The sequence below is a fragment of the Electrophorus electricus genome, chromosome 10 (genome assembly GCF_013358815.1).
Source record: "Electrophorus electricus isolate fEleEle1 chromosome 10, fEleEle1.pri, whole genome shotgun sequence".
NCBI classification, from domain to species: domain Eukaryota; kingdom Metazoa; phylum Chordata; class Actinopteri; order Gymnotiformes; family Gymnotidae; genus Electrophorus; species Electrophorus electricus.
The window spans coordinates 10176673-10190446 of NC_049544.1; the positions used below are offsets into that span (position 1 = coordinate 10176673).

Genomic DNA, 13774 nt, shown 5'->3' on the forward strand with positions numbered 1-13774 from the left:
ATTTTAGAAGTTTGTGATTACGTCACAGACACTGAACGCCTCATATGCACTCTGAGCTGTAACTATGGTAAGCCAAATGTTCCATAAGTTATGTAATCCAAACGCGTTTTATTGCTGTTGATCTTATTCAATATTTACCGCTCCTGTAAGGTATTAACGTCCAATGTACATTGACAACTATAAAGAACATTTTCTGCAATGAGCCCATGATTTGTTCCTCTACTATTATCAGTTGTCTTGACAGCACGAGATAATGGTCAGAACTAACTTATAAAGCTACTTTCACAAGTAGCCTAGAAGATAATATTATTATGGAAGGTAACAAAGGCAGCCAATACCATTTATTTATGTAGGCTTTGTGTACTTAAATCACTAATTTGTAATTAGATGATCCTGTTATAAAATGCTGTGAACACATTAGCTAGGTTTAGGTTTTGTGGTGCTTTGTTAACATAGAGAATAGACAAACATTTATACTCTTAAAAACAAGGTTTAGAGAAAGATATATTGCAAATAGAATTAAATACAATAAAATTGGATAAAATTGAAAATGTATTAAAATGTAAAGGAAATAATAAAATGTATGAGTGGGACAAAATGTGACATAAACAGTGTCAAACAGTGTCAAAACAGTGACATAAATCATTAATTACAGGCTAATTAAACATTAAATCAGAACTGATAGGTATTTATCCTAATCTTAAATGTTTTTATATTATCAAGACAAGATTATCTAGTCACTAGAAAAGGGATTTCAAAGGTTAAGGCCATAGAAAATAAAGGCTGTCCAGCTTCTATTTACTCAGGTTGCAAGTATGACCATTATATTACTTTTAGCAGAACTAATTCTGTACTTGTTTTGGTGTTGTATTGTTCATCTGCATATGTGCTTAACTTTGCTTTGAAAGCTGCTGAGAACAAGAATGTGGACTGGATGTTGTATTCAATTCATCTGCACCACCAGACTTAGCAGGACATCCTGCAGGCCTGTCTGGGCCTTTAATGCTCCCCTACCCATCCTCCCACTCAGCCCACTCATTTCATTCCAAATAAACCTAACACCATTAACAATCATTTACCTCTTCACAGGGGTTATATGACTTTCCAATAGCTGTTATGGACTTTTTCATGGAACTCATGTGCAAAGACAGCCATTGGTCACATGATATATTAGTGGTATGGGCTGAACAACTGCACTTTTCTGCATGATATTAGTGCTATTTTCACAGTCCATTTGCACAGGTATCTGTAGCAAGCTGTTATATGAAATATTTGCAGGTTACTCTTTCAAAAACTGGTGGCTACAAAATCTGCCATTTTAGAAAGTGGTGAAGACATGTCTCCAGTGTAAACTATGCCTATGCACCTGCACCTATGCAGTCTTATGCACTGTGTGGTAGAATTGTGGTGTGCTGCAAAAATGATGACATTTCAGTCCAATGTACACAAGATAAATATAACAATATATATAGGAAAAGTGCTAAAGCAACTTTTGCAAAAAAAAATAAAAATAAAATCCTTGAATGGAAACATCTCAAAACCCTCAAAATTCAGATTTACGTTTGCTCAAAGTGAATATTTCAGGTGATGTTAGACCTATATGTCTGAAGGAAAGCATATTATGTGTGTTTATATGATCTTGTTGGGTCCTTATTTTTGCTTACATTTGCAGAACAACACCATATAGGCTTACTTCAGTCCTGTAGTCACTAAATAGGCAACAGATACACTGATACTGAATTAAAAACATACACATTTAAATGTTATCAACAATTTACAACAATTTAATTTGCATCATAAACTGTAAACATATTTTTGCAGTGTTACAGTGCAATAAATGTGTATGTAAAACTAAAACTTTGTACTTTTGAGTTTTAGATAGGGGTAATGTTATTTTTTATGACACATTTCACTTGAAAATTTTGTGTAGATTACAAATGTCTGATATGCTCTCTCTTAAGTATAAAGTGCATACATGTTTCGCTTCTTGTTTTGAAGTCATTTCTGTAGATGAATGACATGTTGAGAGAACTGTCAAAACAGTTTAACTGGTACACCTGAATAGAAAACAGTGCATTATGACTATACTTGGCTTTTCAGTGTTAGGTTTGAATTGCCAATGTTTGAAATACATGGTCAGACTTGAGTTCACTGAGCAGCCTGTGTCCACATTGTCCAAACATCTGGATACAAATGCCACCAATTAAAAAGGTTCAAATTAAACCAAACTGCTTGCTACACAAACAAGCTTTGAGATGCCAATGCTTAACAGAAAGCATGCAAATATATTAGTATGTAAGAAGAAGATATTTGTCAGCACTATGCCATGACTCCTGTGCTGATTGTATCTTAATTAATTATATGTGTTAAAATGTACAAAACATTTCTTATATACAATTCTTATATATATATATATATATATATATATATATATATATATATATATATATATACACACACACACACACACACACACACACACACACACACACACACACACACACACACACACACACACACACACCTTTCTATAGATACATGAAGAAGCGCCGTCTGACATAGTTACATAGCTAACACACATTCTTTCTTGCATCTGCTCTCACGCACACACACAGATACAAACATTCACACACAAACATGCACTGATGCAGCCATATTCCCATGAATAGAAGAAAGTGTTTCTTGCAGTGATCTACCACTGATGCTGAGCTGAATTTACCAAATGACAGAAGTGTATTATGCTAGTGCTGTCATGCTTAGTAACCAAAGGAGTAGCAAAGAGGCCATCAGAAGCATGGGTGAGTAAGGCCCCCTGCTGACAGAGTTGGGCATGTTCACTTGGCCTGTCAACTTTAGGCAGGATGCCATGGCGGTAGCATTGCAACATTCTAAGCAGCAGTTAGTAGTTGAGGATGTGCAGACTGTCTCCTTGCTACAGTCCTCGATGCATCCTGCTGTCCATGACGCTACTGTCCCAGTTGTTGTCTTTTTCAGCTGAGGTGAAGGAGAATAGTGTGATTGTCGAGCTGTAAAATCTGTTACTGTACTTGTACAGGTAGACTGTCTTGGACAACGACTTGCTATATCCAGCATTTATATCTCATGCCACATTAAGCTGATTGCATCGCACTCTGTCATTCATAAATGTACTGATATTTCATATATTTATATGTTTTGTATATATACATTTACCATACAGTAGTTCTGAGAAGGAGCACACAGCATCACATCTGTTTTGCCTTGATAACAACTGTCTCCATTACAGCTAATCTTATGGCACTTCTTTCCCTGTTGAGATTGAAGACATAAACATCAAAAGATATTGAGGGTAGGCCAAAGATCTGTTGAATTAAGCTATCATCTTTAGCAACTGTGTTTTTCTTTTATAAAAATCCTTTCTTTTTTTCTTTTATAAAACTGATCTTATGTTATGTACACAGCAAGGCATTAAGCCTCCTGCTTAATTCTTACATTGTTTGCAGCAGTGACTGTTGAAGTTGTGGTCACTGTAGTAGTTGGAGTGGTGTACGCTGTTGTAGGAGCCTCTAATTAGAAAGAAAGTGAGAAACACTGGTTGATTAAAATGGGTACAGCATGCATGTAACCCCCCTACATCAGAACAGCGTGTAAAATACATTATTGCGGCATCAGATATACATTTGGGAGATGTTTTCCAGGAAATTAAAGGAAAAGTGAGAGAAGGAGTACTTGTCACGATGGAGGAGTTGGCCAGGGTGGCGAGAGTAGAGATGAGGCAGGTCTCGGAGCTACAGCACCCAGCAGAGCAGTTTGTCTGAGAGGCGTTGGTGCAGGAAGCGGAGCAGGTAGTAGCGCAGTTCACAGAATACCCCATATAATCTTCTTTCCTCAACTTACACAGCAAAGAATATTTAAATCTCATTCAGCTTCATGTCAAGTAGTTCACTTTGATAAGCGATAAGTATCTATAGTTTACTTAGCATGTGGTATTGAACTGGCATGAATGTTGTACTAAGACTACAAAATTGAACACCATTTAAGTAATGGAACGATTATTCGTACCTCACAATATTTGGCAGTGGCTGAGCAGAAGGTGGCGTTTGTACTCATAAATGTACTGTAGCATGATGAGGAATTACATTTGGAAATTCGACAGGATAACTATTGAAAATCAGATCAGAACCATATGAAAATCCACGTCTGCCTATACACAAATGTATATATCACCTCTGAAGCCAATATACTGATGTTACTCACTGTTGCAGTGTTTGTGCTATTTGTTCTGTTTGAACCTACAAGCCAGAAATATACTAAATCAGGTACTCAGGTATATATATATATATATATGTTGATTTAAAACAAGTAAAGTAAACTGTTGTTTTCTATAATTTATAATTATGATTCATGCTTCATTTTTAGTCATTTTAGCAGGCTAAAGCTATAATTGAAATTGTGTTTTGCTTCATTAATTAAAAATGAGAACCACCAATTTTTATAAACAGTTTTTTTTATATACTATATACTTTTTTAAGATTATTTTTATTCAAACTAGAGCACACCAGATTACCTGCTGTATTGTTTTCTCTTAGAGTTGAATTGTCTGATATGTTCCAAGTGTCATTAAGCAGATTTACATTCATTGAAATATCCCCTGAAGTAGAGTTTAAAGTTTGCCCCTGTACATACAGGAGCAAACTTATTTGCAGCAATAAAAAAAGAAGGAGGCCTGTTGGGAGGGAAAGACACAGTCAAACAAGAATCATCAGTGAGATATTAATTTGCGCTGACACGTTGAGATAAACATTACACAAACAGCTGTATGGTTGCTATCAGTATGAGCACTATAAGAATATTAACTATAATAAGTATGTAACCTTGCTAACAGAACGTAAACACAGATTATTGTTCTGAAAACATTATTTGAGGTTTAGTGAATTTTTAATGTATGGAAGGTATGTTAATTGTTTTTTAAAGTAAATGACTAAATGTCTTAGGGGAAAATGGCTCTCATGCTTTACTGTTTAAAAGCCAGGGATGTTTACTGCATATTTTTTAGCAAAACTATGACAAACATTAAAATATACTATACAGTGACAATTACAGCACTGGTGAATGAATCATTATTAGCGTTTAACAGTACCACTATTCTCGTGTTCAGGCATCAAAATATGTCCAGGATGGTGCAGTCTGCATGCATTTAGTCACATGTACACAAATCTTGAGGAGAAAATTCTTCTCAGAATGGAATAAGTAATAATTGTTTTGAATAATTGTATTGCCATGTATCACTGTATCCTACTGTTAAATACATACTGTCAGTTGCACTGTGTTTGTTGTAGCCTATGCATTGAATATATCAATGTCTATTAGACTAATACGTATTGGAATATTTTGTATAAATTAATAGTATAATTATAGGTTACCTTTTAAGCAGGGGCTGGAACCCATTCTTCTCTAGGACAGCAGACTGAATTGTCTCCCGTTGCTGCCTGTTAACACACAATGACATATCTGGTTATTCATAACCTACTCATGTTACGTCCCAAATTGCTCTGTCACAGACTGCACATTAATTTGTTTTCAGATAAGGAAGAGTAAATCAATCCAGAAAAATCCTTCATCTTTCTTTTTGTTTAATCACCAAATCTTAATGTTAGATATAGATTTTTTATAGCAGTAACTGTATTGGTATCAAATAATAATAGACCCATTTATCTAAATAAGGTGGTCCTTTCAGTCTGCATAGAGGGATGCTATTACATAGCTTATTGTTATGCTTTGTTCCAATAAACAGATCTCATGCTGGTCAAGCAAAAATGAGCAGGTGCAGTTTGCTCTGGTTAAACATGAAAAATAATCATGCTTCTAAGTCTGTATGCACATTTGTTTGTAAAGTTAGTGGCCAATCTATGCTCACATCACAGGATATCACAGGATCATTACTTTGCATTAGGAAATGCAAAAAAGGCTCAGAAGGCCATACTCAGAACAGTATTGAAAGGCAAATCATGTCCAGGTACCATGCTTAATTTCTGTGGGATCCATTGCTCATACACAATTAACAACTTGTTTGTTCTCAGTAAATCCCATGAGTGTAAGTGCAAAGCATGCCCTGTTATCACACATCCCTAGAGGAGAAATATAAACCTCTTCAAGAAACTGCCCTGGAAACCATCTGCTTTGTCAACAGGTCCTCCAACAATGATCTTGTCCTCTTTCCCTTACTGTCTTTTATAAGAGCAGTTTATTAGTACATAATGTAAATTAGTACATTAGTACATGGCATTTTATAATTGAACCTCACTGAAGAGATGAGAAGCAGAAGTAAAACACAGTGAATGTCTAGTCACATTCAGTAAATAATGTTTTATTATTTTAATTGCTTGGCACTATTTGTGATGAATCATACTTGAGACAAGAATATTTGCAACATATTGTAATAATGTAACTTCCTGTCAGTTTATTGTATTTTTTATTATATGACATTCAATATTTATGCTCATATATAAATATAAAATGTCTAGAAATGTAATAATTACATTTGATAAAAGATGTGATAAAATATATTTCTAACCATATTTTATCACATCCAGTACAGCCACAAATGTATAAAATCCTGTATGTTCATTATCTTGTGCTTTCAGTATTCTTGTGGATTCTGTATTCTTGCATGTTCATTATTCTTGTAATCATTATAGCACCTGTTTTTTTTTTTTTTTTTTTCCAGCACTATAGCAGCATTTGTTTTTCCAGGAATCTCACAGTGCTGATCCACATCCAGCCCAGTTTATAGTTGTAATGGTTTAAGCTCTATGAACAAAAGATATATAGCAAAATGATGTACTTACAGGATGAAGGAAATTGATGTTTTGCCTGAGGATGACAGCTGTGGATGAAGTCAAGAGTGTCTACTGCAATCACTTTCCCTCCCTTCTCAACTGCGTCTCTCTCTCTCTCTCTCTCTCTCTCTCTCTCTCTCTCTCTCTCTCTCTCTCTCTCTCTCTCTCTCTCTCTCTCACTCTCTCCACTCTTCACTCTTCCAGGTGACATCACAGGAGAGGGAGTTAATTAGTGGAAACTTTTATTGGCCTGACATCCTGACAGAAAAAAAATCTAAATTCTTCATTATTAGAATAATGTTTTGAAAGCTTTTTACATAGGCTCTAGGAAAGGTTTCTAACTACTGACAGGAAGCTTGCCCCAGATGAACAGATGGCTGTGCTTTGAGCTTTCCCGCAGATGTGCCTGACTTTGTTGTCAACAACAGAAACTCTGTCTTCAGGATCTTCCTATCCATGTTCATGCACTTATGATTTAAGTAATAAACTAAAGCAAAAAACATCAAATGATGTTAATCATATCTTGATCATATTTTAATATGACTTTCAAAATTAATATTTTAGTTGGCGTTACGCTTATTTTTGCATGCTTTTCTATATATTCCCCAACAATATATCCTTTACAAACAACTCAAATTAAGACATGAAAATACATGAAAATTATATTCCTGTTGGTCAGCCACCACCGACAACAAAACCTATTCAGAAAAAAATATCAAAATTATCAAATTAAAAAGTAGTCATATTATTGATGTTTAGGGCCCACTAGTTTGCATACAATAGATTGTAGTCCAAGATACCATTGAACTGACAGCATGAGGGTGAGGTATGACTGGCCCATGGACTGAGTGGTAATCCCACAAAGGCTACTACATGGCCTTTAGTATGGATAGTGTAGATTTAGGATTGTGTCTGGTGTTCAGTTTGAGACTCAAAAGAATATGGGTCACTCAGGTAACAAAATCAGGCTTATCAGGCTTAGTTTTCTGAAAACTTCTTAACATGCGCATATCATGTCACAGGACACACCTAACCAGTATTCACAGACAGATCTGTACTTTACTTACAACAGTGGCTAGTGAAAAGAGATTAAAAAGGTTTACAACTGAGAAAGCTGCTTTGGTTATAAAGTATAAATTCTAATATCATCTAGCAAGGTTAAGAATTCTAACAGAGCATAAAATGATAATTCTATGCAATTGCAAGTTTCTAAAGTATATAGAATAGGCTATAAATTATGTGGTGCAGCCTTCCTGATTGTTTGTCTTCAGAACACTAAATATTTAATATATGTTTGGTTTTGTATCAATCAAACCTGGTATTTGTTGGTGCTCACATTATTTAATGTTATTGAGAAATTATTCAGTCTTCATTAAGTTATTTGCAGATGGATGAAGATATATGAAGGCTAAATCTGGGTGGGAACCAGAACTCACATTTAAGTAGGTAATTTATTTTGGATTTATGCCGCTACCTTGTAATGTACAAAAACAAGGTAGGCTGGCTCAGAGTATAGGACTGAGCGTAGTTTCATAAGCAGATGCAGTGCATTAGAGTTACTGATTTTCCTCTAGCTTGGGCAGTGGTGTATAGGCACCGACATGCACATTGTTTACAGCTCCACCATTAATATGACCAAAGAAGTCGGCAGACTTTAGTATCAGTTCTTTCAGTACCTTCCCAAAGATGCTGTTTTGAGATTCTATTTACTGCATAACTCATCTTACTGCTTAAGATCATCAATGCTGTTCTGGCTTTTTGGGGTTCTCTCTGTACTGACTTTAAATATCAGCAATTGAAACAATGTTATCAAACCTTAGTGATGTAAACAAAGTAACACACAGCCCTAGAACTAAGAATTCATATGGAGCATTCCTTCTGAACTTTTAGAGTTGAATAGAGATAGAAAACATCTATCAGAAACAACAGTGTGTAATACAGCTCTTACCAGCTGTGGAAAATATTTTGCTTTCAAAAAAGTTGGTTATGTATTTGCTTATAAATTTGGTTGTGAGATTAAAATTAGAATTGTTTGCCCCATTTCTCTAATTTCCATAATTGTGGGATTCAGGCCAGAAGTAGTACTGGATGTATTAAAACCAAAATCGAATCACTTGTATACTGCTCCTTCTTCATGCTCTTTAAAATGCAATTCTGATTGAATATAAAAAGAAATTGAAAGAAATGGCTTTTGCTGCAACTGTAAAAATCAGGGACATATGTCATGATATAAACATTAGTAGTGAACATCATACTGAAACAGATTTTAAAACAAGAATTGCTTTGTTTATGCAATATAGTGTTTTAAAGGAAGAAATTAAAAATATTAAATATCACATTTGAGATTGTACAAGCAGTTGTCTTAAAGTTAATATAATTTTACATTTTAATTTCTATTAAATCAAGTTAGCATGCTGTTACTTTTACAGTTTACCAACATGTTGTTGGAACACATCACATTTTAAAATTTAAAAACAGTGGTCTTCATTCACTGCTCAAATGCATCAGCATACTGAATATGTGCATTCACACTACTATTTCAGGATGAACCAGGTGCTAGCATTTGATGACTGGTTAGCTATGACTGTGTTATTTGAATACACTGAATGGTGTATGGCCTGCTCTGTCCCTGTGGGCAAACATTACAGAATCGGTGGAAAAGCACCTGCTCTAGGGTTCTCTGGGGTTTATACTGGAAGGCCTGGGGCAACAAGACAATGGCATCTAGCTATACAAGAATCAGAGGTTAATGAAGCCCCAGAGAAAGAGCCCTCAGCGCATTGTGTTTACCCTCCTGCTTGGGAGATGACGTTGGACTAGGCTCATTTTGAACACCTAAGTAATACAAAAAGAAACAATAACAAAAGTAATTATTAGAAGAAAAATACTGTTACTAGATTATAAGATTGCACTGAATGTGAAGTTCACCAATACTTGCCCATCCTGATGATTTAGATGGCAAACAGCACAGTATCATTTAAACTCATATTCCCTGAGTACTCATGTTTCATTTGAACACACTGGATGAGAATAATAATCTTTTCATATTGAAATTCATAACATTTGGGATGCAAATAAGCATGTTTAACAGAGGCTCATACATCCAAATAGTAGTGTTAAATCTCAAATATACCACGGTGATAAGCAAATGCATTAATATTTCAAATTGATGTTGACATAACATAGGCAAACAGTCCTTCTTTGCTTGACTGCTGCAATATATATCACACTACAGGCTGACAGGAATTATACTAATTAAACGCGCAATTGTGGCAGACAACTGTCTTGTGGGAGGTGTCTCCAAAAAGGAATACATTCAGCCTATGAAGATAATTTTTCGGTTCATCAAGTGACCGTAATAAATTATGTAAATTATTTTTTTAGAATGTGGGTGGGGGCGACGTGGGGCAATCAGAGAAAAAGAACGTGTATCCATGAAACATTTCTGTGGAAAAAATAAAATATCGAATAGCGTATTTATTTTTCAATCAGTCAAACTTAGCGGGGGAACCAAGTGGCAATAAATACTGAGGTAGTAGCCCCATGAGTGGAATATTAGGAGATAAAAATATTGTTCTTAGTAACCAGACTGTTGTTTCGTCCGTTAGAAAATATAGAAAAACTTGCTTTCGCCATCTTGTGGCAACCTTGCAAAACAGCAAGAATCTTTGAACACTTTTAGTTCAAGAGCTCAGTAACATTACTGTTTTATGTGTCTAACGAATCAAACTATATATATATATATATATATATATATATATATATACTGAATAATTTTTCTGTTGTTTTTCTTTTGAGTTGACTCTAAAATATGTGTATGTATAATTGTAGTTTATGGTGTTAGAATATCACAAGGCTTCACTTTCCCACAATGCACCGTTCTTTGGACAAGGAACAAAATGAGCATGAGTGTGGGCAAAAGAAGAAGCACAGTGACTCAACAGAGTAGCGACTCTTTGATGAACTAGATTACACAGTGTTTATTGCCAGGCTTGTCTCCTTAACAGCAGCCTCACTCATGGCAACAGGTTGGCACGTACATACCAGTGAGTGGCCTAATGAAGAAACTTATTTATTCTCTGTAGCAATACTAAATAGGTATACAACACTTGGGCTTAAGCAGCCATACATTACAACATTCTTCATACAATGTGTCAAGGTATTCATTTTATTAGCTCTGTGTTTGTATATGTGTGAGATCCAAACCTGTTTGCTTGCTTGAATGAAGAGAGATTTAGAAATGTTGCAATTTCATTGTGTAAATGCTTTTGGGAACAATAGTCAATTAATTAATTATTTTTTCACCACTCAATTGGTTCCTTTAATATTAAGTGAGCTGTTACAAATGCAGTTGTTAATATGTTCACTATAACACCTTGCACCTCTCTCTGACAGTGCAATCAACTGGCAATCATATGTCAATAAAAATGGCTCAAAGGGGTTACACATATCCAGTTGTCAGCTCTTTGAGTTGCTGTGCACTTGGAGAGTTTTCTGGGTAAGTAGCACCTGTTTTTTTTTTTTTTTTAGGTTATTTTCAAATAAATCTAATACTTTTATCATTCTGTCATACTGTTAATATATTTATTGGCTTTTATTACTCTTGTGAAATGAACCACACAAAGAAGTGTTGTAGTTTGCTACCTCGCAGACTATTCCGTTTGTGGTGGTGACATACTATGTCATGAAATCAACACCATTGATACCCCATGAACCCAAAAGTGAGCACTACTCTCTGGAGAAATATAGCATTGACTATATAAGTGGTACTTGGTGACAAAGAATGGTTATTGTACTTCCAGAGTACAACTGCATTGATGTCTTTAGCAAAAACTATATAAATAAAAAACAACAACAGGCATTTTATAGTTAATAGAGTGCACATCATAAAAGTGTTGTACTTGTACCTGTCCAGCAGGTGGCGAGATGGGTGCACCACTTAATGTTTATATATAAATTGTTCTTGCCAAACAGTTCTCACCACACTGCAGTGCATCTTAGGCCTCTGACTGTTACTGTTAAAAAGAATAATAACTTTAGAATCAGAGAAGTAGTAGCAGCAGGAGAGCTCTAATCACCATGATCACAGAAACAACCTACAGAGGAGGCTTCTGAAGACATACAAGGTTCAGGTTGCCAGTTAGAGGGCATCATAGGAAATATGGTTCATGGAATTGCAGAAGAAACAATATGGTCAGAGAGATCATGTTCTGGACACACTGTCTGCTGATGTCATACCGCTGCTATGCCTTTCTTACAGAGCCACCATTCATTACTGTTTAGGCACTCATAATAGACTTCTCACTTTGGGAATTAAATATTTATCATATACATGTCCTGCACTCTGAGATTGTGGTTAGGTCAGGGGATTTCAGGAAAGAAACTGAAAAGGAACATGGCCCTTCATGACTTCAACCACCAGCATGTTTTTCCATTGCATTTGCCAGGTAGGTTTAAACAGCCACTTGTACCTATAAGCTTAGCAGGAAGCACTTGATTTATATTTGTTTCCTGGTTTCTATCAGGTGGCCTGAAACAAATTCACTAGCCCAGATGCCGGATATGAGATTACTGTGAAATTATGTTTACTCAAACAGTCAAACACAGTCAGCACCCCAATTCTGTTGCTGTTGACTCCATATCCACCTTTTGTCATGTCTATCAGCACTAAATACAAGAACACATCTCTATCTCCCTAAACTAACAGACATAACCAACTGATTTCAATTTTGTTGTTAAAACATATCATAAAATTGATGCTCTGGTATGGCAGATTTTTTCATACTTATCTTTTTCCGTACTGATGATTTGTCTTATCATCCAGTTTTATCATCCAGTGTTATCATTCAGTGTTATTACTCAATCTTTGTGGACCTGCAGATTGGCTAAAAGCTGTGGGTCCTTCTTCCCTGACCCAGCACGGGAAAGCTGTGCTGTCTGGTCCAACTGCAGGGCTTTCCTGTTATCCACCTGGGTGTGGAGCTGGAGCTGGCTGAGAACAAACAGCATGCAGGCATCTCTGAGCTACTTTGACTGGTAATAATTCTGCACATGAAAACCTCAGACAGAGAGTGAGACAATGATCGCATTTCTCTGTGTAGTTTTTTGCCAGAGATTACATAACATTCAAAGTTACATGGAAATGTACAATTTTATCTATGCCTCTATTACTCTCACATTCTCTCTCCCTACTGGTCTTGGAATAATCTTATGTGACTCATGGATGCACAAGGGTTTTATTATGCAATTTACGGACACTGGCCGTAAAACGTATGTTAGAATTGACTATCACTGTGACTTGCTGAATTGAAAATGTACTACAAAATAGAATTCTCAATCCCCCAGTGGGGTGTTTGTCTTTCTAGTGTTGAAACACTAGGGTTTGCTGAAATGTAAATTGTATAACATAGTATTTAAAGGCTTACCATAGCCTATCCTAATCCTATGTATTTGATGAAAGGCAATAAAACATTATATTGGCAATTTCATATGAAACAAGATGTGCATTTTTTTTCCCAGATTTGTCTGTGTTTGTATATTGTGTTTTGGTGTGAATTATGCAAAACTACATAAGAACATTTAGATTTTTTCATATTTAGGATTTTTCAGACTCAGTTTAACCAAATGTTACAATAAAAATCATTTTGAGTGGAGTCCCCACTGACAGTATAATTCAGCTTTACTTGTGCCTGAAAACCTGCTGTGCATAAGCACTACTTGTTACATGGCAATGGCTTGCTTCTGAGCAGAAAACACTTATGCATTGTTTACAGTGGCAAAGTTTCTTTTTAACATTTAAAGCATATTTAAATTCTAAGATGAAGATTTTACTACCAGGTTAGCTTTGAATGAATTCATATTCTCCACTGTTGTCTGATTGATGGTCAAGGGCATTATAAAAATACAACAATTAGAGGGAACACTTTCCAGTCATTATGTCAGAACCATTGTGAATA

The 13774-nt window shown here is 35.5% G+C and overlaps 1 protein-coding gene across 1 annotated transcript; it reads right to left on the reverse strand.

Annotated features, from left to right (window-relative positions):
* Positions 1 to 2507: 2507 nt before the first annotated feature.
* LOC113578079 lies at positions 2508 to 6891 on the reverse strand. The gene is made up of 9 exons (XM_027011079.2): positions 6828 to 6891; positions 5403 to 5468; positions 4547 to 4705; positions 4237 to 4271; positions 4042 to 4140; positions 3709 to 3871; positions 3472 to 3545; positions 3193 to 3288; positions 2508 to 2994 (listed from the first exon to the last, which is right to left on the reverse strand). Exons 2-9 carry the CDS (start codon positions 5425 to 5427, stop codon positions 2737 to 2739), a joined length of 909 nt encoding a protein of 302 aa, XP_026866880.2. The 5' UTR covers positions 5428 to 5468; positions 6828 to 6891; the 3' UTR covers positions 2508 to 2736.
* Positions 6892 to 13774: the final 6883 nt, after the last annotated feature.

What these genes read in the sequence shown, in the direction of transcription:
- LOC113578079 (XM_027011079.2), bottom strand. Translation starts at nt 5,427, where the DNA reads ATGGGTTCCAGCCCCTGCTTAAAAG. An exon ending in AAGAGAAAACAATACAGCAG is followed by an intron (nt 4,272 to 4,546) that starts GTAATCTGGTGT and finishes TCTGGCTTGTAG; the next exon opens with GTTCAAACAGAACAAATAGC. An exon ending in CAACTCCTCCATCGTGACAA is followed by an intron (nt 3,546 to 3,708) that starts GTACTCCTTCTC and finishes CTTTCTAATTAG; the next exon opens with AGGCTCCTACAACAGCGTAC.